The following is a 27935-nucleotide window of genomic DNA, read 5'->3' as shown; positions in this document are numbered from 1 at the left end:
TGGGAATTGAAGGTAGTGTGCAACTATCTCTAATCCTATCAACTTTAGAATATTTTTTTCATTTACAAATGCATTAAGCAGGGCTTCATCTCTGCCCTATTAAGTTCCAGCAAGATAAATTTAGCCGCTTGCACAAAGTCACTGCTTTCCAATTCCCAGTCCTAGAAACTGATTCACAATGACCTGCAATTATTCTCCAGCTGATGAAAAAAATCCCGCACAATGAAGTTTAGTTGAATGATTTCTTAACAATTGGGCTGAAATGTGATAGCATTAAGCAGTAAATTTCCACTTACATTTTAGGCTATTTCCTCTGTTACTGAAACCTGTCTGAAAGACTCTCAGCCAATTCTCACTCATTAGATTTGGGTTTCAGGATGTCTTCCTGAGAGAAAGAGCAATTCTACTGCCAGAGATAATTCTTCCCTCCATCTTCATGGAATATGGGTAAAATTACTCAAAGTTTTGCTACTCCAAGTGAGCTCCCACCACCCATTTTCAAACTGCAATAACTCAAACATGGAAACTTGCAACCCCTGTAGTCCAAGAAATGCATTTTCCGGGGCTCCCTGCTAGAGTTTGTCCATATACAGAAGCCACTTACTTGAGGGTCTGTGGCCGTATCTTCTTTCCAAACTTATGGTCAGCACGTGCACTTTCTATGTCCTCATGAATCATCTCTGCCTAAAACACAGAATCAGAAATAGATTGGGGAAGGAAAGATGTAATGGAAAAATGCACGCAACCTGTCTGTTAGACAGCATTAATCGACTGCCCTAAATCTAGGTTTTATTGATGATGTATGCCTTCAGTTTAAAAACAAAGTACAAAAGGGAAACATACAGGCACAGGGCATCAAGGAAATGTTTCATGGGGCTTTGAGGGTTGCTAGCAGTGGAATTTAAACAGAGAGGTTATTCAGATATGAAGCAAAGGTTCCCTTCAATCCTCAAGTAAAGGTAATTTCTGGAAAGCTTTAAACTTTCAAAATTCAGCCAACAAATATATTGCTGTATGAATCACGGAGGGTGTTTTCCTGCTCTGTAAACATCTCCTCTTTTAAGGACAGCTTTGCAAAACCCACTATTTCTGAAAACAGCCTCTTGTTTGCATTTGTTTCGGCAGAGGAGAACTTCAGTGTGGTGCTTCTGTGGACATGGAACTCTTCGTAGGGCTTCATCCTCCCTTCTCCAAGCATGAGAGAATTATGAAACTTTAAATATTCATGCTACAGGATTGCCCCTCTCTAGGCCCCTTCTCTGAAATCTTGCCATCTAGCTGGACCAGCTTTTTCCACAGCTGTCTCTATCTTGTGGGATGCTCCCCTCTCAGCAATCTGAAAGACTCCATCCTTTTATAATTTTCTGGGTGGTCATCAAGACCTGGCTTTTTATGCAGGTACTGGGCTAGTGTGAAACTGTTTTGGGTGGGTTTTGGGGCATCCCAAGGAAATCACCAAGGCACCAAGTTAAGGTGTATTTTATGGTTTTTATAGATCAGCATTTAATTTCTGTTGTGAGCTGCCCAGAGTTATGTTTTAAGATGGACAGCCATATAAATCTTAAACATAATAAAATAAAATTTAAAAAATGAGGGCTCTTCTCTATAACTCAAAAATCTAGACCAACCTTGCACTTGGAGGATTGGTTAGAACTTTAACTCTAGTGCAGGGGTGTCAAACTCAAGGTCCATGGGCCAGATCCAGCCTGTGATGTGATTGGATGAGGCCTGCGGGGCCATCTCGGTCTACCCAATGTGAAGAGGAAAGATCAGGCCAGCCTGGCTTCAGCCCGGTCTACCCAATGCAAAGAGGAAACACGCCAGCAATTTGGGGAGTGGCGTCAAACTAGCCACACCCACCCAGTCAGCCATGCCCACCTGCCCCCCCCGAGGTCAACCACAGCTCTGATGCAGCTCTCAATGAAATTGAGTTTGACACCCCTGCTCTAGTGAGTCCAAGTTCTCATAACCCCATTTATCTCCTATTCAATAAGAACCGTTTACCTCCACTTCATCACAATTAAAGAAGTGAATGTCAGGTTTGTGCTGTTCAGAGTCTTGACACACCAACAGGAGGATGGAGGGATATCGCATCTGATTCAGCACAGTCTGGCAGTGCTGGACTGTTGGCAGGAGGAAATCTTCGAGCTCTTCCTGAAAAGCAAACACCAAAGAGAATGTGGTTCAAATATACATAAAGGAATGTTCAGCTAGAGGCTGCATTTGCACATTGAAATGGCTCTTTGCAAAAGGAGACCGTGAACACAGGAGCATTTGATTTGCCCTTAGGACTCGAAATCCATTAACAGCCACATACTCAATGTCAGAGTGGCAACGCTATTGCTGACGCACATTATTCAGCAGGGACTGAAAGAAAGGAAGCATAATTCTTGGTACTTGTGATAAATTGGGACATACTAAAAAAAACTGATGAAGATAGGTAACTTTTTTGTAACCATCTGTTTACATCTTGCCTTAATAATGGTTTCTCTCAGAAAACAGTTAGAAAAGATCAGAAAATGATCTTTTTTTTCTACTTTTCTTTTTCTGTTCTTTTTTCTTTTTCACATTTATGTACGTGTTGTTTGTCTGTTTTAATTGTAAAATTAATAAAGTTTATTTAAAATAATAATAATAATGGCTTCTCTCAGATGCCAACCAGAAAAGTTATCCATAACCCTTCAAAAGTGTAGTTCTTTCAGTTTATACATTTGACTAAGAGCTGATTGTGAGCATTCAAATAAAATTGCTCTGAGCTTTCTAAAAGGTGGGCATAGCTCTTCATGTTTTAGTTTAACTTCATAGAAGTTCAGTATTTTATTCTGAGCACTACCTTAGAGTTTCTTTATTTCTTATTTGGAAAATAAAGTTAAAGACCATTTTTTTTTGTGGTGGAAATTAGCTTCATTCACACATCATATCAAGTACCATACAGGTAGTCCTCGACTTACAACAATTCATTTAGTGACCATTTGAAGTTACAACAGCACTGAAAATAGTGATTTACGGCCATTTTTCACACTTATGACCATTGCAGCATCCCAATGGTCACATGATTTACATTCAGATGCTTGACAACTGACTCATATTTATTTATTTATTTTAAAAAATTATTTTTTTTAAAGACAAACACTAACAAACACAAACATAAAATATCAACATAAAACCATCTTCCAAAATACAGCGTGTCGGTTGGTACATTTCTTTTGTGCAATGTCGTAATATCAACAGTCTTACCCTTCCAAACATACGTTCATATTTCATAAGTCAACTATACATATTATATTGTATTATATTGTATTATTATTATATCATCATTCGACTCAACTACAAATTCACATAATTCGTATCGAGCAAATCTCAGTTTTAACCAATCTGAGAACATACAATTCATTTCATTATATTCAATTATATAATATCATTACATTGTATTATCTTGCATATTATATCATTCCTTTTTTATAACACCTTTTACTTCTCTGTTTTCTTATCTAACCACTGATAAAATAGATTCCAGATTTTGTAATATTCTTTATTTTCTTGCTCTCTGATTGCTAATGTCAATTTACTCATTTCTGCACATTCCATCATTTTCTTAATCACCTCTTCTTCTACTGGAATTTTTTCACTTTTCCAATTTCTAGCAAATACAATTCTAGCCGCTGTTAACACATTTATAATCAAATATGTCAATTCTCTACTGTATCCTTCAGGCAAGATACCCAATAAAAATATATCTGGTTTCAAATCTATATGCTGTTTTGTCATTTTTTTCAAGCCATGTATGAATTTTAGTCCAGTATCTCTTGGCTTCCACACACGTCCACCACAAATGATAATGACTCATATTTATTTATGACAGGTTGCAGCATTCAGGGGTGATTTTGCAACCTTCTGTCAAGCAAAGTCAATGAGGAAAAGCCACATTCACTTAACAACCCTGTGGCTAAATTAATCACTGCAGTGATTCACTTAACAGCAAGGAAAGTTGTAAAATGGGGCAAAACTCACTTAACAATTTTCTCATTTAGCAACATAAATTCTGGGCTCAGTTGTGATTATAAGTCAAGGATGACCATAACTAGACTTAGTTTTTTAATCTGCTCCAAGTTTCTTTTCCTGTTCATTTTAGTTAGGGTTAGAAGCAGGAGCAGAATACAAAAACGAATCATGGTGACCCAGAAGATCAGAAATAAACCATGCTTCCTCACTCATATTTCCTGTAAGCTACAACCACAATTGACAAGATAGTTGTTTTATTATCCCCAAAGAAAACATGGGTTTATTTACCTGTCTTGCTTGGACATAATGCTAACCCAGGAACAAATAAATCACTCTGTGGCTTAACGTAATCTGGGAGCCCAGATTTTATCATCATAATGCTTCTGCCAGATACATTATCTTATTAGATCCAACCATTATATGGGAACTGTGGTCCAACCAGTGCCAGATCAGGGGTTGTAGCTGGCTTGTATTATTATGTTTCTCACAAGATATTTAGCAACGCAGCTCCTAAACTATCAAGACCAATTATTCTAATTGTAATGTAAATAACCTCTCTTGTCCACCACCCAATGCTTTGGCAGAACAGAAAGCATTTCCATTAATGTGCTATTCATCACTCTGCCCAGTCAGCTTGATTACATCCCTACTGGAATACAAGGCACCAAGACAACAAGGTGCTTGCCATGCACGTAGGCGGAAGAAACTGGGCAGAGTTTGACTTTTTGTTGTGGTTGGCCTGAGCATGAATTCTATCCAGCTTATTCTTAGAAACAGAATTTCTTAGGAAAGCCTGCAGCAATTCATCAGCCCATTGAGAAATAATATGCAATACGTTTATGTAAATCTTAGTCTTTCTAATGTACGTTGAGCAAATTGCCTCATCATCACCCTCCAAAAAGAGGTCTTTGCTGCTCACCTGAGTTCCACAATCCAACAGTCGAATAGATTTGTCATTCACTTGCAGCAGCATTTCTTGGGCCCAGATCTTCTCTTTGGAGTTCAGCTGTTTGAGCTTCCTGACAGCGTCTTCCACTGTTACAATGGCCTCGCTTTTATCCATGATGAAGGTAGCCAGGTGCTGGAAATGGGGGGAACACCCCAAAAGGTCAAACAGGGATGATAAACAATTTAACTCCAGAATTTGATTGCATTCATGGAGTACATGCACGTTCATAGAGACAGCTAACTCTGGATTCTACTGGTGATAAACAGCAGAAATAACACTTTGTGAATTATTTTATTAGTCAAAATGGTGAACATGCCTAATACTCCTTCCTCCTCCTATTTTCTCCACAAGAACAACCTTGTGAGAGGGGTTGGGCTGGAAAAAAGTGACCAGCCCAAGGTCACCCAGCTGGCTTTCATGGCTTAGATGGGACTAGAATTCAGTCTCCTGGTTTCTGTCTTGGTGCTTTACACTAAACCGGGCTGGCTCTCTGATTCTGACTCTTCCCCAATTCTATGGTGCAAATACTGCCAGTGTATAAAAGAAACCACTGCTATAGATTTGATGGTTTTGTTCATCAACAGGCTCTCAAATCTTGCTTTATAGGAGATAATTTGCAAAAGAGCTATGTGATCTGACAAGGACCTGCAGCCAAATTTATTTATTTATTTATTTTTATTTGTCAATTGCTTACAAGATAATAGATATGTAAAAACATAGTTATGAATACATCGATTCATATAAGAAAAATAAAAAATATATAAAAGAAACAAAAGGACAGTGGTAGGCACATTGGTGCGCTTATGCATGCCCCCTACAGACCTCTTAGGAAAGGGGTGCGGTCAATAGTAGACAGTCTAAGGTTAAAGTTTTTGGGGTTTGGGGAAAAAAACCACAGAGTCAGGTAGAGTATTCCAGACATTGACCACTCTGTTGCTGAAGTTGTATTTCCTGCAATCAAGTTTGGTGCGATTAACCTTGAGTTTGTATCTATTGTTTGCTCTAGTGTTGTTATGGTTGAAGCTGAAGCATTCATTGACAGGTAGGGCCTTGCAATGTATGATTTTATATACTATACTTAGATCAGACCGAAGGTGGCGTGGTTCTAGGTTTTCTAGGTCTAGAATTTCGAGTCTGGTGGCATAAGGTATTCTGCAATGAGTAGAGGATTCTAGGACTAGGTCTTGTTTTGAAGAACTGTTAAGTCCTATATATTTAAACATATGTGGTAGCCTTTAGTTAGTTCTTTCTCTTTAGTGCAGAGTCATTTATACTGAAACCACAAGAAGGCATTCAGCAAGCAATTAAAAAAACAACAGCCAGGCATGATTGGACTTGTAATAATTCCACCTCAGCTCAAAACCTGTTGCCCTAGTTTAAAGGGGGAAAAGCCCTCCTTGACTCAACCCACTCCAACAGTTTGCTTTCTAGATGTGAGGATTTGCATACATGAGCTATTTTTGTGCAGGTCCTAATGATAATAATGCCAGGAGAAAGAACATTGTTATCAAACAGTGCAACAAAACATACAGGAAAGGGGGCCTTTTGTTAATCTCCATCTGCCTGCTGTTGTTAGCTGATGAAAAGAAGTTGTTCTTCCTTGGCTCAGGAAAAAAAAAATCACACAATGTGCTCCCACTATGGCTTTATCATCCTGCAGAGGGAAGTGTAAAGACCCTTCAAAATTACATTAATCCATTCTCCTAAGAAACTCAATTAGACCACCGTGCTTGCTGTGAAAAGGCCAGCTTCTCGGATTAGAAGTTTGCCCATTGTGGACCTCCTTCTCCTCATAATCCAGCAAGCAAAACACGCATTCACTTAATTTTGCACTCTGCTGACTTGACAAAGTTCTGGATAAAGTTATTTATCCTGCAACTGCTCTGCTCTGAAGAGGGAATTTGATAGCAAGCCGGGACTATTTGCATCTCCACTGTGTTCCCCACTATTCCTTCCATCGTTTCTAAAAAGCTGGACCATCTCTTAAGGGAAAACAAAACAGCTGCAGAAAATCATACAGAGAAAAAAAGTATAACAGCTCTACTATTAGGCACTCCATCACTGAAGGTTTTTAAGAAGCGACTGGACAGTCACTAGTCTGAGATGGTATAGGTTGTCCTGCTTGAGCAGGGGGCTGGACTAGAAGACCTCCAAGGTCCCTTCCAACTCTGATTCTGATTCTACTCTACTCTATCATATCTTTGGACGATACTTTCTACTGCCAGGATAGTGGAATTCCCCACTCATACTTGCCGAATTCTGTCCATCTGAAAAGGAACAGTAAGATTTTTCCTGAGAGGTTGAAAACCTTTTTAGTTTCCTCAATCCCTTTTGAAAGTAAAGCCAGGAAACCAAGTTGGTTAATAAGTTTGGGCCATGTTTGCAAGTGGAGAAGTGATATTTATAAATTAAGATAAATTATTTTATCTTAAATAAATTAATTATTATAGCAGATAAATTATCTGCTACAATGTCCTACCAGTCAATGACTACTTCAGCTTCAACCATAACAATACAAGAGCACACAACAGATACAAACTCAATGTAAACCGCTTCAAACTTGATTGTTAAAAGTACGACTTCAGCAACAGAGTGGTCAATGCCTGGAATGCACTACTAGACCCTGCTGTTAAATCCTCTAACCCCCACTCCTTTAACCTCTAACTATCCACTATTGACCTCACCCCATTCCTAAGAGGTCTGTAAGGGGCGTGCATAAGTGCACCATCGTGCCTCCCATCCCTGTCCTATTGTCCCCATTTATTCATATCTATTTCCTATATTCTTACTCCTGATTATACTTATACCTATTATCTTGTAAGCGATTGATAAATAAAATAAAATAAAATAAAAGACATAGCAGCGTTTTCCCTTTAATTCCCTCATAGCTGCAAAGGACGTATTCCCGCTGAGCTTTTGCAAAGGAGGAGGACATGCTAGAATGGCACTTCAACTGATAGAGCATCAGAGAGAACTGGACCTTTATTCTGGTAATAACATGGGCATTTTGGTAGCCCTTGGAGGAATGATTTCCAAGCATCAAAATTACTGCTAGGCTTCCAGGCAGGAAATGCTCTAGTACAGTGTTTCTCATATTTGGCAACTTTAAATTGTGTGGACTTCAACTCCCAGCATTCCCCAGCCAGCATGCAACAAAATTTTTGCTAAGAACCAAAAAGACCTTGGCTTGGAATTCTAGACATAATATCTGTATTGATATGTATCCATACTAATAAAGAGAAATTACTTATGAGAACTTGGTGTACTGCCAATCATATTTTATTTGATTAGAGTTCAAGATGAAAGATCACTTCATGCCTGAACAAACATGATAAGGAGAGGCATATATTCTGGTAACTGAAAGATCAAAGGTATCACTCCTGTGGAAATGCTTACAATCATCTTATTGCTTAGTTCCAAAAGGAATCACCAGAATTTAAGTCATATGTGTAGTTCCAACCAGGGGTGGGATTCAAATTTTTAACAACCGGTTCTGTGGGCATGGCTTAGGTGGTGGGCATGGCTTGGTGGTTATGTGACTGGGTGGAAATGGCTTGGTGGTCATGTTATTGGCTGGGTGTGGCCAACTCAATATCACTCACATCGAGGTACGTATCTCCTTGCCTGGCCTCTCATGACTGTGGGGATGCTGCAACATCATAAGTGTGAAATACGGTCATAAGTCACTTTTTTCAGTGCCATTGTAACTTTGAATGGTCACTCCACACAAGCAAAGTACCAGCAAAGGAGGGGGAAAAAACTCTAGAGAAGTTCCTGAGACAGCCAAGAATGCAATAAGGGTTAACTGAGAGGCAGTTTCTGTAAGCAACACCAGAATGTTTCCTTCCTGCCTTCCTTACAGGATTAGGCCAGTAATTTCTTCTAACAACTGGTTCTTCGAACTGCTTAGAATGTTAACAACTGGTTCTAGCAAATAGGTGCAAACTGGTAGAATTCCACCCCTGGTTCCAACTCCGGCCTTCTGAGAGCTCAAATACCTTAAATATGGCACAAATGAAAATTTGTTTATTTTAAACAAAGGTGCATTTGAATATATAATCCCAGCCTTTTATAGGAAGCCCAGAGCAAGCACGCAGTCAGAATGAACATGCAACTGGGAAGTAGGATTCCCAATGCAGGCCTTCCTCCGTTCTTCCATCCATTGAATGGGCTACACCACAGCGGAAATCTGGCTTCTGGCCTGTTGGGACCAGCAGTGCCTCTATCTCCAGCTGAAAACTTTCCTTTGATTCCCCACCAGGAGCAATTCTCTTTTACAAAGGCACCAATAGAAGGTTTGTTTTTTTTAATTTATTACTTAAAAGCCTCACTGGTACACTGTGAAGCATTCCTAAATGATGGGAACATAGGTGGCATGGAGAAAATCTAGGTTTTTCCTTTTTTTAAGAATTGATTTCAACCAGCTATCTTTCACCTCCCTGCCTGCCCCGCAAGTAATCTTGGGGGAAAAGAGGGGGAAATTAAGCAAATGGAAGGATTTCCCAAGTTGTTTACCACTGCCTTCTTCTGTTGATTGCTTGCTCACAATGAACCCGTTGAACTTCTAGGGCTGCATTATTAGTGTTAACTTTGAAGAAAGTATTTATTTTGTTAGATTTATTATCTGATTATCTTCCTGTTGTGATTGCAGTTGTGGAAAGAGATTACCCGTTGACTCAATTCCATTACCTATTGCTAAGGAGTTTCCAACTCACCTGGACATGGTACTGAGATGTTTCGTGCATGATGACGTTTGAGTTGGAGTATTTCTTCCTTTGTTCTGTGGGAGAAAAAAAAATGTAGGATAATAATTTCTCCAACGTTGGCTAGCTTTTTTAGACTACATTCAAAAAATGTATTTTTTTCTTTCAGGGTAGCTTATTTATTATTGATAGTTTTATTTAATTGGTTTATAGAAGGTTTTACACACCATTCTACTGGAATAACAGCAACATTCTAACTTGCACGGGTATTATTTATTTAAGTAAGTTTCAAAGTAGGTATTTTCTTGGCAAACACACAGTCCAATTTCTTCATTATCCAGAGAAAGAGAGGCCATCACTCAGTGTCAAAGACAGTCTTTCCTCCTGATATAGTTTTCCCATAATTAGTGCTCACTAGATATGGTTAGGATGTAACTCCTACATCCCTGTTCTGACCAAGGCTTCCAAACTGTAATTAAGCACCCACATCTTTTAAAAACAAGACTTATTTTATTGTAATGCAGGGAATTGTTTTCATTCCGAGCCGGAATTAATCTCAAACAGTCCCACGAAATAAGCACACACCTTTCAGTTTTGTGAAGTGCTGCCAAAAACAGAAGTATCAAATGAACTGGAAAAGAAACCACCGGAGTACAAAAAAAAAAAACCAACCGAAGTACAAAGAGCTTCCAGAATGACTCTGAACCGATCGAACTACTTTGCTTCCTGCAAAGGTATCATCATCTTGGTCTGACCTTTATACCCTATGGGAGGGGCAATCACTTCCCAGCCTTACTCCTGAGTCGCTCCTTTTGTTCCAGCTGGTCTCGCCTTCTAGCAGCTCTGCGCACATGCGCATTGGGAACAGGCTCCCTTGGGTCCTCTGCCTCGCTGTTGCCAGACCCCAAAGGTTCCGGAGGCAGCACCCTACTCCCAGATGGTCCTGGCCCCATCTCTGCATCGGACGCAGGACCCTCATCCGAGTCCTCTCCAGATTCCCTGACTGGTCCCCGTTCTTCCCCACTGTCTGATTCTGCTGCTGTCTGCACGGGCTGCCAGTGAATCACAACAATCCCCTCCTTCAAAAGATAACCATCACACTTTAATAGCAGACATTCAGTATGGGAATATTGGTTGGGGAATTCTAATAATTGACATTCAAAGATCAGAGACTAATGAATTTTAAAAAGTTCTATATGAGTTTTTTGGAGATGAAATGAGAGGGCAGAGGAGAGGAGAGGAAATTATGTATTTGGAAGAAAAAGTAAGCTTTGATTTCAGGTCGAAAAGATTCTACTGGCTAATGCTGAATATCAAAAAAAGATCAACCATCCACAACTGTTCATTTATTTATTGTTTAAAAATTGCCATTCCATCATAAGGAATCTCAGAACATTATACATAATGCAAAAACCATTTGAATATTATATAACAATAAAATTACAAATTATATAGCATTAAACACATTTTCCATCAATTAACCAACCAACCAGTTAATTAAAAAAATGTTTTTTAAATACCTGGAAAAAAAGAAACATTGTCATTTAGTGTCACATAAAAGCAAAGTTGGTGTTCGTCCCATCTTTTTAGAAAGGGCATTTAAAAGTTGGGGCAACATCACAAAGATTTGGAATTGCACTATGTACAGTACTTGACAATGATGCTTTTGGGAATAGGGCTTTCTTTGAAAAACTAATGAACAAGTAGGATTACCGTATTTCCCCATGTATAAGCACCCCCTTTGTATAAGCCACCCCCCCCAATTTTTGGACTGTGAAGTTTTGAAAAAAATATTTTATTAGAGAAACAAGTTAAGAAGAAAGAAAATTTACAAAGAAACAAAATTCGACGTCTAGATCTACAACTTCGGTCATGACGCCGAAAGCGGTGCGGGCGACACTAGCAATCTACGCATCGGAACGAGAGTAGGAACGAAGCATTCAGGCCGATGCCTAGCGCATGCATTTCTATCGCGTACTCGCACTCGTAATCGTATCATCACGTACAATTTTTACAAAAAAGTATAGCATACTGCTGGAAAACCAGTTTATTCCTACTTTATTATTTTATGCATTTTTCACGTATAAAAAGTGTACCTGCTTTGTATATGCCACCCCCCTACTTTTTGGGCTTGAAAATTTTGGAAAAAAGGGGTGGCTTATACATGGGGAAATACAGTATATGACAGGCATTTTTTCTAATATTTCAGCTCCAGTCCATTTTAGGACTTTACAAGTTGAATTAGAAAGATTCTGTTAATGTAGCTTCATATTAAGAACAGAATTAGTTCATCTGATCAAGTTTCTGGTCTGCTCTACTTGGGAAGGCTGACATCAATACTGCAAATCAGCCATCTCTTTTATAGCCTGAGAAATTAAGACGGTTCCTTTCGGAGTTTCTTTCTTTACTCATTATGCAACTATGTGCTGTGCCCTCTTTTATCTGATTGTTCCCTAGGCAGCATCTTTCCCCTACACACACACACACACACACACACACACAGTCATTCCCACATACCATTGCAATTCTTCACTTCTAGTGATATGAAAATTATACTTCTATTGATGCAGCCTAAAAAACAGCAATCACTATTTTTTTGTAGTCACATTTTAAAAAAGAGAATGGACAACCATTTCTCTGAAAGGGTGTAGGGCAGTGGTGGCTAACCTTTTTTGGCTGCCGTGCCGATAATTGCGTGCATGCTCATGCTTGTGTGCCAGCACCCAGAAGGCAATGTGTGCTGGCCCCCCCACGCCGCCTGCACATGCACGCGCAACCCCCTGCGCGTGCCACACATCTCTGCGCATGTGTGCACGATCCTCCCACACACATGCCATATGTCTGCGCATGCGCACCAATCCCCACGTGGACTGTGCATCTCTGTGCATGTACGTGCATCTCCCGCGCACCCAGCGCATGTGTGCCAGATACCCGACAATCAGTTGTCGGGCAGCGGTGCGCACGCATGCGCAGTGGGGCTCTTCCGTGCGAGCTCTCATGTGTCGGCAGAAGTGGCTCTGCATGCCGCTTCCGGCATGCGTGCCATAGGTTTGCCAACACGGGTATAGGGTCTCCTGCTTGAGCAGGGGGTTGGACTAGAAGACCTCCAAGGTTCCTTCCAGCTCTATTCTGTTACTCTACTGACTCATTCTCAGTTTTTAATCACTACTACTCCAAAATCTTTTTTCATTGCTACAATTAGCATGTCAGGTGTATAATTCTGTAATTTATATTTGTTTTGTAAATAAAGAACTTTGCATTAAGAACTTTGTTGGATGTCATTCCACAACTTTTGCAGAAAAGACCCTAGATGTGAAAAGGTTTGCTTAAGAAATAACTTGCAGCTTCCTGCTAAAAAATAATCTGGTTTACTGCCTCCCTTGGGTCATTTCCACACTGTTTTTATTTTTTTAATTTCAAAAGGAGTCTGACCAAATATTGCTTTCATTGCTGTTGATTTGAATATTGAGGCCCAATATATTTACTTCCACCTAATCAATACCAGAGTGCAAAAACCTGGCACTGAAGCATTCCCTGTCTCTATTTTAAGTTCATGTTGTGTTAATTTTTCTGCTCAATAATTTGAGCAGCTGAGACAAGGAAAAGCTGCCAAGCCACCAAGATCTATCCCTTGTATTTATTATATATGCATAAATAGAAGATAGAAGACAGAATACTTTATTGGCCAAGTGTGATTAGACCCACAAGGAATTTGTCTCCTGTGCAGAAGGTCTCAATGTACATGCAAAAGAGTAAAATAATCATAATAACAAATTAATAATAATCATAATAATGATATCAATAAGAGAAGGTGGTGGAACAGATGAGAAGATAATAGTAATATAGTCGTACTACATGAGTAAATATACCTATACATAAGATAGTACTATGGGAATTAGGTGTTCTGCAGAGTGATGGCACAAGGGAAAAAACTCTGTGTCAAGTAGGCATGCAATGCCCTGTAGCGGTTTCCTGAGGAAGGGGTTGAAATAGTTTATGTCCAGGATGCGAGGGATCTATAGCTATTTTAATATAGGTACTAGAAAGATCAGTGAAGTACAATGATTGGACCATAATAGAAGGAAAAAAAGAGCAGGGGATATTCTCATTCTTTCTTAGGATTTCTACTGTATTTTCCAACAAAGATGAGGGGGAAAAAAGGAATATCAAATGTTTCTCTTAAATTTCTGAAGAGCTTTCTGCTTTCTTGCTTTCTCCAAAATACATCATAAACGGAAGCTCCAGGGGGAAAACTGAGCCTTGGTGGCGCAGTGGTTAGAGTGGTATATGGCAGGCCACTTCTGCTGACTATCGGCTACCTGCAAATTGGCAGTTCAAATCCCACCAGGCTCAAGACTGACTCAGCCTTCCATCCTTCCGAGGTGGGTAATATGAGGATCCAGATTGTTGGGGGCAATATGCTGACTCTGTAAAACCACTTAGAGAGGACTGTAAAGCACTGTAAAGTGGTATATAAGTCTAAGTGCTATTGCTATGTTCCTGGGCATCCTTCTTGCCAGGTGGCCCGGGACACCCTTGTCCTGGCAAACTTGAGAAGAGATTCATAGTTGTCTGCATGAGAAATCTACTTGACAATGATTATGCAAACTTGCAAATAAGATGTTGTTTAGTTGTCTGTGTTGAATAAGATACATCCAGATGACTGGAGAGATTTACATTATTTTCTTATCCAGTTACATCTGGCTGACCTAGCCATCAGTAAACTAGAAATAATTTACAATAATTTAATAATAGTATGTATGAATTAATTTGACGTGTTATCATAATAAGTTAGAAAACATTTTAATATGTATTTTTAAAGTTTAAAAACATCCTGTGCTCTGTACAACCGAAGCACAAAATTCAACTAAAAAAAGATAAAATGCACAAGCAAGAATAAATGATTGCTAAGAGACCAAAGGCAAACATATTATAAAAGAACCCCAGGGAAAGAATGTTACTGACATAAATAGGAAAGTTATGTACTTCATAACATGACAGCCAGAGTGTCAAGGGAGTAAAAAGCTGAGATATTAGCACAACAGAAGACAAACAAAAAGAATATTTATACTCAGCAATTCTTTCTTGACAGAATGATGTTTAAAAAAAATATTCTGGTTTTATAGAACAACCAAATGGTTTAAGTCAGGGTGGCTGGATTTAGCCAATTTAGTTGCCCCAAATCTTGACCTGAGCCAGCCAGGTAAAGATCCAAATAACTATATACTAGCTAACTATAAACTTGCAAGACCTGAGGTAACATTCTGAATATAAGTATAGGATTATGAAAGTTAAAGTCTTTGCCCTTCAAATGAAAATATTTTAAAAAATCTTATGTGGCCCAAGATCCCTCATATTATTTATAAAGAAGTCTTTGAATTCCAAACTGTTAATTAAAGTTTAATATTCATTCAATGAATCTGATATTGAAATGTTTCTTTTTCAATATTTATTATTGAAAAAATAAAAATAAAGACATAACTCACACAAAATGGCAAGCTGGAGAAATCCGAACTTCAGAATAAACCTAAAAGTATAAGGAGGTGAACAGAGATTCCTTTATCTTTAAAGAGCACAAAAGACCAATGGAATAACAGAGATGGGAGAAGAGATTTTGGGGGTCAGGGGGTGGGAGAGACAGTTCTGTATCTAGTTTTTTGTTTCCATTGGTTATACCTGAATATTGTGGCATGCAACTAGAGACATGGGAAGGAAATTACAAATTCTTCCCTCTTTGTTACATATCACTGAAATAGTAGCACATCATATTGTAGTAGTCATTATGACACAAGAGGCCTATGCTTCTAGATCCAAGATAAGTCCATAAAGAAAGGGTTTTAAGAACAGGACAAAATTTGTTGTCCATGTCCTATACTGAAAAGGGCTGTACCTCCTTCACAAGGCTCCACTTCCTTCACAAGTAGATTTCTCTACTTGTGAAGGAGGTAGAGCAAGTTCTTCCCACAAAAGATAAGCCAGGCCCTAAGGAAAACTTCCATTACAGTGATATTCTTTGTTTACTTCATTAGCTGCACCATTTTTGGTATAATCAGTCTATTCTGTCACACTATGTGCTACTGAACGTAGAGGATGAAGCCCTACCTTTCTATCTATTTGACAATCAAGGAAGCTTACAACAGAAAAATGTAAACAAAGAATCATTCATACAATTCAAGGCCAAATGAGAACTGAGCATTCAAATACATTCATTAGGAATAAAAAGCTTGGAAGCAGAGATGTGTTTTTAACAACTTGTACAATATATGGAAAATGGGGACCAAATGCTCTCTCTAGAGCAGGGGTGGGCAACTATGCTGGCTCAGAAATTCTGGGAGTTGAAGTCCACATGTCATAAAGGTGGCATAATTGTCCACCCCTGCTCTGAGAAGTGCATTCCACCTCCTAGGAGCTTTTCCTCCTTTCCCAAGTACCAGAGAGTTGAGACTGGCAAGTGGGGGGTATCTTCAGAAGGGATTTCTCTGCTGATCAAGTGGGAATAACCAAGCAACTTTAGGAGATTCCACAGATAGTCAGAACTTAAGCCATTCAGGGGTAAAGCAAATAAATCTTTATTGTTGTGATCCAAGACCAGTTTTCATACTGGTGTAAAAGACTGAACTAAGACTGAAATAGGACAAGACCAGCACAAAGTGCACTAGAAGCAGAACCGATAAAAATGAAAACATAAAAGTATATAGAACAGGAAAAGTACAGAACAATTAAACACAGTTAAGAGCTTAAAATCCTGAGCCATGAAATAGCTAAAATTAGCCCTGAATCCAGGAAAGGGTGGTCACTAACAAATACAAAGAGAAGTCTAATTTTAAAGAAGAGATTAACGTTTAGGGTTAAAAATTGGAGTTAAAAATTCAAATCATTTGGTTGCATCATTCCAGACCTTAGATTTTGCTATGTCCCTTTGACAATCCAGAGATCAGTGTAGAATCCAGGTAATGACATGGAGGCATCACAGTCTGGGTTTTGGCCCTAGCAGATGCAACCACGTTTTTACTCCAACAAAATAGAATTCTGATCCAAGAAACTTGGACTGCAGAGCATATTCCATCTGATGTTTACCTGCTAGTCTACCAGCAACTGGAGACAAACCTTACATGCCTAGAAAAACCCTGAAATGTGCCCCAGCAGCAATCTTGCAAGAAGCCTAGCTATTCAGTCTTATGAACCACATTCACTGAAAGAAAAAAAAAGGAAATTGCCTTATAGAATTTCTGAAACTGGATGTGCACACTTTAGCACGCCATTTGTCAATATATTCATTAGAGCGTGGATTCTTGCTGACTGCTGACTGAAACTAATATCCTCAATATAGAAGGAATATATAGTTTTTCTGGCCCTATAAATTTTACAAATTTCTGCCACCTTCTTTGCCAACTGAGAAGTCCATTACAAACAAACCAGGGTAAGTTTATACATGCTTTAGTGCAAAATGTCACAGATAATAGCCTTTAGCAATTGCGACCCGTCCAAGTCTCCCATGCCAGACAGGGTCAGGCATTCAGTGAATCAACATTCAGTCTGACTGAAGGATGCTTTCTTTAGCATGTAAAGAGCACTCTTTAATATAAAAAGAGCACTTAACCCCCTGCTTTTCTTCTGGAGAGAAAAAGGGGTTTGTTCATTTAACTTTAAGCCACAATTTGGGTACAGAAGCTTGGAAGGAACATTTCTCTTCTAAATCTCAGAATTATGCTTCTTATTTACACTAGTCTGAAAAAAAAAAATCCAGAAAAAGAAGCAAAGCCAGCAGTTTGCTGCAATGATCCTTTGTCTCTAAAGCACTGGTAAACATTTAGCAATGAATTAGATCTTTTGATTCACTTTGAAGTGTACACAGTACTTAAAATCATTATTACAATTACAATTACAATTTTTTTGTCTCTAATGCAGACTTTTCTATCTAATGTAGGCTTTTCTCTAAATTAGAAGCATATCAATATTATCTACTCAGAACCTTTTTTATTATAAATACTTACTGTATATACTCGAGTATAAGCTGAGTTTTTCAGCACATTTTTTGTGCTGAAAAAACCCCCCTCGGCTTATACTCGAGTCAGATTCCCTCTGAAAAAAAAAAAATGGTGTGGAGCTCCGGAGCTGGGCAGCCGCTTCCCTGCTTCCGTGTTTCCTTTGCAACTTGTAAGCATGGGGGTAATCGGAAGCAGAAAAGTTCTTGCATGAGGATATAGTTTTTTCTTTATTTAACTGTTTTTAGGGGGGGGGAATCCCACCGTCATGTGAGAATGCTCAGACACGAAATCTATCCGCCTGAAAATAAGTGTGTGTGTGTGGGGGGGGAGGGATTTTAACAGAGGGAAGACATAGGGAGAAGGCAAAAGCGACGGAAGATCCTTCAGCCCTAGCTGCTTTCAGTCCGCTCGGGAGGAGGAGGGGGAGGAGGAGGTGGTGGCAGCGGCTCGCGTTGTTTTCTGAGATCGCAGAAAACAACGCGAGCCGAGGTGGCTTCGTTTCCTCAGCCCTAGCTGCTTTCAGTTTGCTCGGGAGGAGGAGGGGACTGAAAGCAGCTAGGGCTGAAGGATCTTCCGTCACTTTTGCCTTCTCCCTATGTCTTCCCTCTGTTAAAATCCTCCCCCCCACACACACACTTATTTTCAGGCGGATAGATTTCGTGTCTGAGCATTCTCACATGATGGTGGGTCTTTCCCCCCCCCAAAAAAAACAGTTAAATAAAGAAAAAACAATATATCCTCATGCAAGAACTTTTCTGCTTCCGATTACCCCCATGCTTACAAGTTGCAAAGGAAACACGGAAGCAGGGAAGCGGCTGCCCAGCTCCGGAGCTCCACACCATTTTTTTTTTCAGAGGGAATCTCACTTGAGTATAAACCGAGGGGTTTTTTTTCAGCACCAAAAATGTGCTGAAAAACTCGGCTTATACTTGAGGCAAAATTAGGTGCCTCGGCTTATATTCGAGATGACTTATACTCGAATATATACAGTACATTCCTTTATTTTTTTCTTTTGACGATCCTACACTGCCTGTAGTTTTGAGCAGCCCTATATTTCACTTTTTTTGCTACAGAAAGTTTTACATATGTCTACTTAAAGTTAAAATAGTCTTCTTGTATTCTCTTCGTTCTTCTTTTTAATCTAACTTATTTTAAAATTAAGTCTGACAGAAATGGTGAAATAAAAACAATATTTACTTCAAATGATTAATAAGTGGGCACTATGATATGAATAGTAAGAGCTCAGTTTACAACTGCTACTTAGAAGTAAGCCTGACTGAATTTATCATTAGCTATTTAAAGATAAATGGTGATAGGACTGGACAGTAAAGGATACTTCAGTTTCAGTAATAGCATTTTAAGATTTCATTTGTATATTGTTTGGGTCAATTATGTTTTCAGGGTGTTAATGTTTGCTAAGTTCCCTGGTCTTTAAGAGAATGCCAGTCTGTATTAGATTAGCAAAATTTTCCAAAACTGCTTCCCCAACATTTCTATCATAGTATTAGAGAGATCTGAATCTACCAGCTAAGGATGTGAAGACACCTAAATGTGGATCTCAATCCTGCTCAGAATTTGGCCTCCTTCTCAAATATGAGAAGCTTTTTAGATACTAGCAAAAAAACCTTACAAGGCAGCTTTTCTTTTAATATTCCTGTGTGTTTTTTTTATTTTCAGACATTCAAAGCAATAGGCTTTGTATTTAATAGAATCTCAGAAAACCAATTTCTCTCCTGTCAGCCCATGAAGCGGGTGATTGGAATTTACAGTGTATAGTACAATAAAGGATTTAACCAACAGTTTAGTAAACATGGCCTTCAGCAAACATTCAGCAAATATCTAGGAGTAACATTGGAATTAAAGTAAATATGTGGTGTTTTTTTTAGCTTTACTGAAATGATGGGGTCAATGGAGAACATGAAATTTGGCACATATGAAGAAAGATTGATTTCCTTTTACAAAGAAAAGAAAAATCCTTTTACAGGAATAAGTTGACTTTCTTCCACAATACTAAATTGCAACAAAAACAAAATACGGTGAGAAAGGAGAAATAGAACAAGGTGGAAAAATATGTCCATGGATCTTAATGTAATCAATTAAAACTTACTGTGTTTACTTAGGTGCAACTTTGCTAAAATTAACTGGAATAAATTCCAGGCATCTAAGAATACAGTTATTGTTTATATACACCTCAATTACCTATCATACTCCTTTTTAAAAAAAGAACACCGAGAAGAACACCTGAACTGCAAAGTTTGATCCCATTCAGGAGAGGAAAAAACAGTGAAGAACTTGAGATTCTAACACTTTTTGTAATATTTAGTTGTTCTAATAAAAATGTCATCAATTGTGGGTTCTGATCTTTTTTGTGGATGCTGCAATCTTTGTGCATATATGTGTTTATATGTATGTTTTACATATATGTATGTTTTACAATTTTATTTATTTATTTACTTAATGTATGGCATATCCTACATGGACTAGCAATATACATTAACATTTTATCTACATTAGTAAAATGAAACTATCAGAATGAGACTTTTGTACAACACAGAGAAGAACATCTTCCGCTATTACAAGACAGTAGATTTCCTGGCTGGACTTCACCACATGAGTAAATCTCAAACAAACTTTGAAATCAGAAATAAAATCATTCAGATAAAAGACAAGAACAAATTATTACCTATTGGTGACCATTTGACCCATAAGAACATAAACTTTTTTTTTATATATCGGTGGCTACAGCTTTAAAAAATCTCCCTGGAAAAGAGAATTCAAAGCAAACCAGGAAAGGCAATAGGTTTCCCTCATCCCAAAGTCTTCTGGCATTTAGCCCTTGCAAAATTCAACAATCTCACATTATTCACAGTATGTTGGATTTGCAGGACTTTCAAGGTGGTCACACAGCTGTTCAAATAATCCAGTAATATACAGAAAGGCATTTCCAAGTCTTAGATCTGTAATGAAAGGTATCTCCAACTCAGAACTCATACACCTACAATGGGCAAGGCAAGAGGAAAGCAAAACCATTCTTTCCTTTTCAAACATGACAGAGCTTGAACAACATTACTTCACCTGTGTAAGATGCTATTGCCAAAATTGTTCTCAAAATGCACTTCTTAATCCCATTAAAAATACATTTTTATTTATAAATTTGACAACATTTGACCTGTTAGCTTACTAATAATTGACCTTTTCCTTAGATAAGGAAGATTAGGATATCTGTCCTTCCATCCAGGAGCTCATATAGCTTTACCCACCAGAAACCAACCCCACGAGGTAGGCTACGTGAACAGAGAGGGAGACTGTCCTGTGAGTTTCCATGGTAGATTTCATTTTGGTCTTCCAAATTTCAGTCCAATATCTTAATCACTACCACATTGGTTTTGCAGTTGGTATGACTTTGTAAGAGGAATTCATTCCCCCAGTGCACTTCTGCATTATTTTTTCTGCATGTCCCAAAGATGCTTTTTCAAAAGGCAACTTGACTTTGTTTTTCCTTGAAGATGTTTTGCTTCTAATCCAAGAACTGAAGAAGCTTCTTGGATGAGAAGCATAACATCTTCAAGAAAAAACAAAGTCCAGTTGCCAAACCACCTTTGGGACAACCATGACCTGGATGATTGAGAATCTCCATAGACAATTTCTCTGCAAGAAAAAGAAAAGGAGAAATGTTCCTACCCTTATTTGGAAAGAGAAAAGCATTCTACGAAAAGGATGTGTGCAATATATCATTCACCAACCAAGAAAACAGTGGTGCCTTTAAGTTCCTTTTACATTATCTACAATGGAATGGCCAACTTTTGGTTGCCTGGATGCGAGTTACATTTCCTAGCAATCCCAGCCAACATGGTCAGTGATGAGGGGAGCTGGGAGTTGTTCTTCAGCTACTGTATCTTTATGCTCAGTATTGCTGTATTGTTAAGGTATCCAGGAAATTAATCAACCTAAACTGTAGCCCAGCTATGCTGTAACTTTCTGATTTAAATTCCTAACTTTAAAAAAAACCAGGAAAGCTTTCTAGGTTTCATCTGTTTCCCTAAACTGGTGCCAGTGCCCTTTCCTCAAATTGGCTGGAACCTTATCATCATCAGTTAGTATGTCTCCAAGCTAGGATTTTAAAAAAATATTGTTTGAGATTTGCAAAAATTCCAGAAATGCTGGTAATCCAAATCCATACAACAATACAAAGAATTTTAAAGATTAATATTCCATTGAAACCACAACTGTTCTTGCTGAGAGTAATAACAGACAATTAGAAAGGAGTTAGATTATTTTTATATATGATAATTATTAAAATGATATGCATAACAATGGACAGTCTCTGAAAAACCCACAATGGAAGAGTGGCTGGCTAGTAGGGTGACAGAATTAGCAGAGATACAAAAATGACTGTTTTTTTGTTAGAGAAAGGACAATAACTTCTTTTATTAACAATTGGAAGCCCACTAATAGACTTTTTGCTGAAAAAAGAAAAAAAATGAACTTATGATTTATGGGGTGGATAATTAGAAAAGGTAAACTATGGAAAGAAGGAAATTATATTGTAAGGGGGGGGATATAAATGTACTTATAATTGCTATTAAAACCAAAAGCCACATATTTATATTTTTTTCTTTTCTATGTCTTGCTTTGCATTTTTTCACATTACTTTTCTTTAGTTTTCCTTTTCAATATTTGTGTTGTTTTTATTCTTTTAAAAATTATTTAATAAAAATTATACACAGATACTGTGTACAATTATATACAGTGTATAATTATACGTTTTCAACTTACAACCATGTTCAGTGACCATTTGAAGTTACAATGACACTGAAAAAAGTGACCTGACCATTTTTCACACTTAAGATGTTGCAGCATCCTCATAGTCATGTGATCAAAATTTGGACACTTGGCAATTGGGAGTTGAACTCCACAAGTCATAAAGGGACCATAGTTCCCCACCCTGGCCTAAATGAATCAAGGTCTTTCTCACGTTGAGTACAAACCTTTGGTGAAAGAATACAAACTTGTAGGATGTATGACTCCCCAGATATACCCGAGACATTGCTTGCCAACAAAAATTTCCTTCTCACATGTTTGGTGACAGCAAATCAATATCAGTCTGGCTACAAATTGTTGCTGCTTTTCTGTTATGGATCCTCTTACGGAACACCCTGTATCAAATGTTCTTAATTATGCCATCGTACTGTTTTATTAGCACAAGTTCAGGGAGAAGAAGGAGAAATTAGGACACCAGAGAAAGCTATATTTAATTACTCTTGCAATGCAGGTATCCAACCTAATTGTGATTACACACATTTTCCTTAAAACTTTGTTAATGTTACATAAGTGAGGCAAGTGGAATGATGCAAAAACAAAGAAGAGCAAATATCTATTATTCATTAAACTTTAAGGATGAAGCATTGAGGAAATATTATCAGCCGCGATTATGCAAATATCTCATATACTCCCAGTTTCAGACTATGCCTTTGCTCTATGAAAAAGTCAAATTTATTATTGAATTATATTTGGGCCCACAATATATGGGCTATAACAATTCAGACAACCACCATGAAAACTCATAGAATGGATTCAGATTATCTATGATACATAGATAATATTTGGAAAACAAGAAATAGCCCGAAAAAATTCAGCACAAAATTTTACATATATAACCTGAGAAGCAAATTTGTTTCAGCAATAACTCCTTTCTTCAATGCTTGATCATAGATGCAAAACTATGCCAAAATGTATTTGATCTGGAGTAGCACGTTGTAGCAAGTTAATCATGTTAGTTTGGAAGCCCTGTTTTATGATCTAGCATACCTAAGTGTGAATCTAGGCAACATGACTTATTCAATAAGGAAGCAAATATTACATCAGGGTGAGTTACAGGTAAGAGAAATACAACTTGTAGAAAGAACACAATTCTTACACACTTGGGGTCATCTGAAGCATCTCACTGGCATGCTAATATTAAGATCATAGTGATGATGACATGGTGATCACCTGCACTGTAATTTTGGTGAAAATTGTGTATAATTCTGTAAATGTCTATGGAGATTCCCAGTCATCCAGGTCATGGTTGTCCCAAAGATGGTTTTTCAAGAGGCAACTGGACTTTCTGGTTTTTCTTTGAAGAGGTTTCACTTCTCATCCAAGAAGCTTCTTTAGTTCTGAGTGGATGGTGGGGAATGGAATGAAATCAAAAAAGACCCTACAGGAGCTCCTCCATAACAGATAATGAAGAAAACAATAAATGAAGCAACACTGTCATTCTGTACATTGCAGGCATATCGGAAAAGCTCAGGAGGATCTTCAGCCAACATCACATATGTGCACACTTCAAATCCAAGAATACACTAAGACAAAAACTTGCCCACCCCAAAGATAAAACACTCAGACAAAAACTGAGCAACATGCTATATGCAGTACAATGCAGCAAGCCATGTGCAGATCTGTACATTGGGGAAACAAAACAATCACTTTATAAGTGCATGGCACAACATAGGAGAACAAACACATCAGGACTAGATTCAGCAGTCCACCTCCATTTAAAAGACAAAGGCCACACTTTTGAAGACAGCAAAGTCCACATTTTGGACAGAGAGGGCTGCTGGTTTGAAAGAGGGGTCAAAGAGGCCATCCAGGGCAAAATTGAACAGCCTTCTCTTAACAGAGGGGGAGGCATACGACCTCATCTATCTCCAATCTACAACACAGTCCTTTCAACAGTTCCAAGAAGGCTCCACACTCATTTGCACCACTCAAGTGACCCTGATGACACAGATAAACCTCCAAGTGACCTTCACTAAAAGAATGCAAATGACCAGCCATCTGCAAGGAGTATAAATCGTTCCATTCCTTACCAGCCAGTCAGAGCTGAAGAAGTTTCTTGGATGAGAAGTGAAACATCTTCCAAGAAAAACCAGAAAGTCCAGTTGCCTCCTGTAAAGGCACCTTTGTGACTTATATTTTGTAATGACTACACAAATACCAATCCGCTGCTTTCTTGATACTGGCTTGGCAAGCCTTTAGAGGAATCTCTCAGCTAAATTCCTTTCCTTCATGTTTAATGTTTACTTTGAAATTAGTGTAAAGTGCTTTGCATTCCTTTGTTTATTAGCTAATGTGATAAAGCCAATAAAGAAAGCAAACACCGATGCAGCCAACGCTTCCTCCTTCTTAGGAAAAATCTCCATGTGGTGAAAACACCAGAGCAATGATTGCCTGTCAAAACACACAACTTCAACTGCGAGTATTTGTACAGTGTTTTCAAGATTCAAAATGTTTTATAAGCATTATGCTTGCTAACTAGACTGTTGGGTAAATCAGCATTATTTTTCATTTTGCAGACAGGAAAACTGAAAAGAACACATGTTGGCAGAGATATGATTTTGCTTGGGAACTTCCCCTCCTAGTCTCAATATTCCTGGCATCCTGAAATTCCAAATGTTGCAAGTTTTCTCATTTCCCCCCAATAACACTGAAGCATCAGTTTTGTTTTTCCCGCAGTGCAAATTGTAAAGCTAGTATGGATTCACAACATATTCCCAACTGGGAAGTTCTTGGTGCTAAGCTTGGATGTGTACTTGCAGACATTTTATTACTCAGCTAGGTAACATTGCCTCATTTGCTAATGAAACATTTGCAAATAAACAACCAAACTCAGAGAGCATCAAGAGTTTGACAGTTCAACAGATATTGAGCTACAGCATCTCTTCTATTGGAACATGTCCATCTGTAACAATTTGGTATTATTATAAGGTATAAGAGTAGCATAGGTTAGCACCATGATTGTAAGCAAGTATGGAACAGTAGAGGGCTGCTAAAAGCTGTGATTTGGCTACTTTTTGTGAGTTAATGGCATGACAGATTTATGACTTGGGCAGATCTCTGGACAGCTTCACCTATCACTAATTAAAAGTACATAGTTACCTTGAAAATCAACTTTTAGAATTTAGGACTGCAGCTGGCCAAATAAAACTCACCAAGAACAGCATGCTATTATAAGATTATGCAAGGTGCCACATTCTTAGGTATGACTATATTTCTACAAAACAGGAGACACAACTCTTCATAACTTTTACACAAAGGCTTCTGAAATAGAATTCTTGCTGCTCTCTAAGCTTGGTTGTTTGTTTGCAAATGTTTCATTACCCAACTGCGAACATGATGGATCATGAGATTAGGACGCTGGGCTGACTATCGACAGGCTCACATTTAGGACTCAGTTGCTGCCATGGGAAGGGTGAGCTCTTGTCACACACTCTAGCTCCTGTCAATTCAGCAGTTCAGAAGCAGGTGACCGCAAGGAGATAAATGGGTACCATGTCAGTGAGCAACTTAATGGGGTTTGTGAAAGGAGTCCCCAACTGGGCATTCTCCCGAGCAATGATATTGTCACTGTTCAGTCCTTCCAGCCTGGAAGGGCTTCAGAGCTCCCGATATGACTGTGGTAGTAGTAATAGTAGTATCCAACAAGATGAAGTTGCCTAGTTGAGTAATGAAATATATGCAAGCACACAACCAAGCTTAGCACCAAGAACTTCATAGTTGGACATCTGTTGCAATACCATATTAGATTTATAATTTGCACTACAGGAAAAGCAAAAATTATGTTTCAGTGTTATTGGGGAAAAATAAGGACATTTGCAACATTTAGAATATAACAATTCAAATACCTGCAACCTGAAGAGGGCATGGCATAATAGTAATTATATTAGTTCACAATTACAGATGTCAGAGGAGTATAAAAGCAAAAATGTGGATTTGTCCAGGGGAATGAATGTCTAATAATGGAGAATGAGAACAATTTGAAGGGAAGATTGTGTTTCTAAAATTCACATCCAGGCCTATTTGCTATGGGCTATTTTGCTAAGTGATATATTAGCACTGATAAACAAGCAGCAACATTATTTTTATGTTTTCAGGTAATTAGTTTACCTCTTTGCATTCATTTTCAACCAAATACAAAAGTAGGAAAAATAAATCTGGGATTTAAATTATTCTCTTCTGAAAATGATATGGAAGAAATAACAACATTAAAAAAGGATTAGGGAACCAAATTCTGTATCAGAAGAGAGCTGAGACTCATTTGATGCTGTTATCCACAATAGGGAAATAGTTTGAAAGGAGAAACTGAAACGATAATACTACATCAAAATAAACAGTGGAGTTTGTTTATTTGATTATTTATATCCAGCCTTTATTATTTGTATAAATAACCCAAGGTGATGATCATAATCAACACAACATTCCTATTTTCTGCACAACAGCAACCCTGTAAGTAAGGTTGGGCTGAGAGGGTGACTGGCCCAAGGTCACCCAGCTGGCTTTTGTAGCTAAAGGTGGGACTTGAACTCAGAGTCTCTTGCTTTGTAGCCTGGTATCTTAATCCCTAGACTAAACTGGCTCAGTTCAGACTTATTCAAGGAAAGGGGGAAGGAGATCTGAACTCATCCATTCAATTAAATTTACTCTATTAGTCTTCTCAGATAACATGTAGGAGTGTGTGTGTGTGTGTGTGCGCACACGCACACATACACACACAAGAACAAGAGATCTTGTAGTACTTTAAAGTCTACCAATGAACAAACCCAGATTTTTGTGGTCGAAGATCTCATTTTTCTTCCCTATGCAAAATAACTTCTGTGACAGCATTTTCATTGCAACCACAAGAGTTCATCTGCTTCTGTTTATCTGCTCCTTTCTCATTTATTTTAAAAGATAAATATGATGCTAAGGGCTGACAATTAACAGAGATTACTAAAGCATCTTCACAAGCATCTTCAACAAGCTATTTGAAATGAGATATTTCCTAGTTCACCTAACTCAAAGAGTTGTTTTGCTGTTGCTTCAGAAAAAGGAACATTTTGACGAATCTATTCTTGGTAGCCATAGCCATCCATGACTCCAATATTTTATAGCTATCTGTGGTCACGTAGTTTCATTTATGGAAATAAAACCTATGGAGATGTTAAACAAATCTTGATTTTAAATGCTAAGGTTATAAAATTATCTGACTGGCTGGTAGACAAATTCCTCTGCTATGAGCTTAAAAGATGGACTACAGCAACCTTGGCAACTTTAAGACTTGTGGACTTCAACTCCCAGAATTTCTCAGCCAGCTGGCTGGGAGCTGAAGTCCACAAGTCTTAAAATTGCCAAAGTCGGGGACCCCTGGACTAGAGAACATTCAATGACTTTGAGGGCCTCCACAGATTCTCAGGAAGTTATTCAGAATTCTCAGGAAGTTACCAAAATCAATAGCCAGGTTTGTTGGGCCTTCTAGGACTTACATTGAACAAT

At 38.3% G+C, this 27935-nt stretch overlaps 1 protein-coding gene across 2 annotated transcripts in view; it reads right to left on the bottom strand.

Moving 5' to 3' along the window:
- Positions 1–27935, bottom strand: part of EPS8L2 (EPS8 signaling adaptor L2) — a 96624-nt gene that overhangs the window by 34689 nt on the left and 34000 nt on the right. For both annotated transcript variants that reach the window (XM_026706624.2, XM_087920927.1), the window contains 4 exons: positions 9667–9731; positions 4922–5083; positions 2005–2154; positions 605–684 (listed from right to left, as the gene is read on the bottom strand). In XM_026706624.2, coding sequence (XP_026562409.1) covers positions 605–684; positions 2005–2154; positions 4922–5083; positions 9667–9731 — 457 coding nt within the window. The remainder of the gene's footprint in view (positions 1–604; positions 685–2004; positions 2155–4921; positions 5084–9666; positions 9732–27935) is intronic.

This window comes from Pseudonaja textilis, chromosome 1 (genome assembly GCF_049901715.1).
Source record: "Pseudonaja textilis isolate UNSWEBS1 chromosome 1, rPseTex1.2, whole genome shotgun sequence".
NCBI classification, from domain to species: Eukaryota; Metazoa; Chordata; class Lepidosauria; order Squamata; family Elapidae; genus Pseudonaja; species Pseudonaja textilis.
This window is presented reverse-complemented; position numbering and strand designations above follow the sequence as displayed.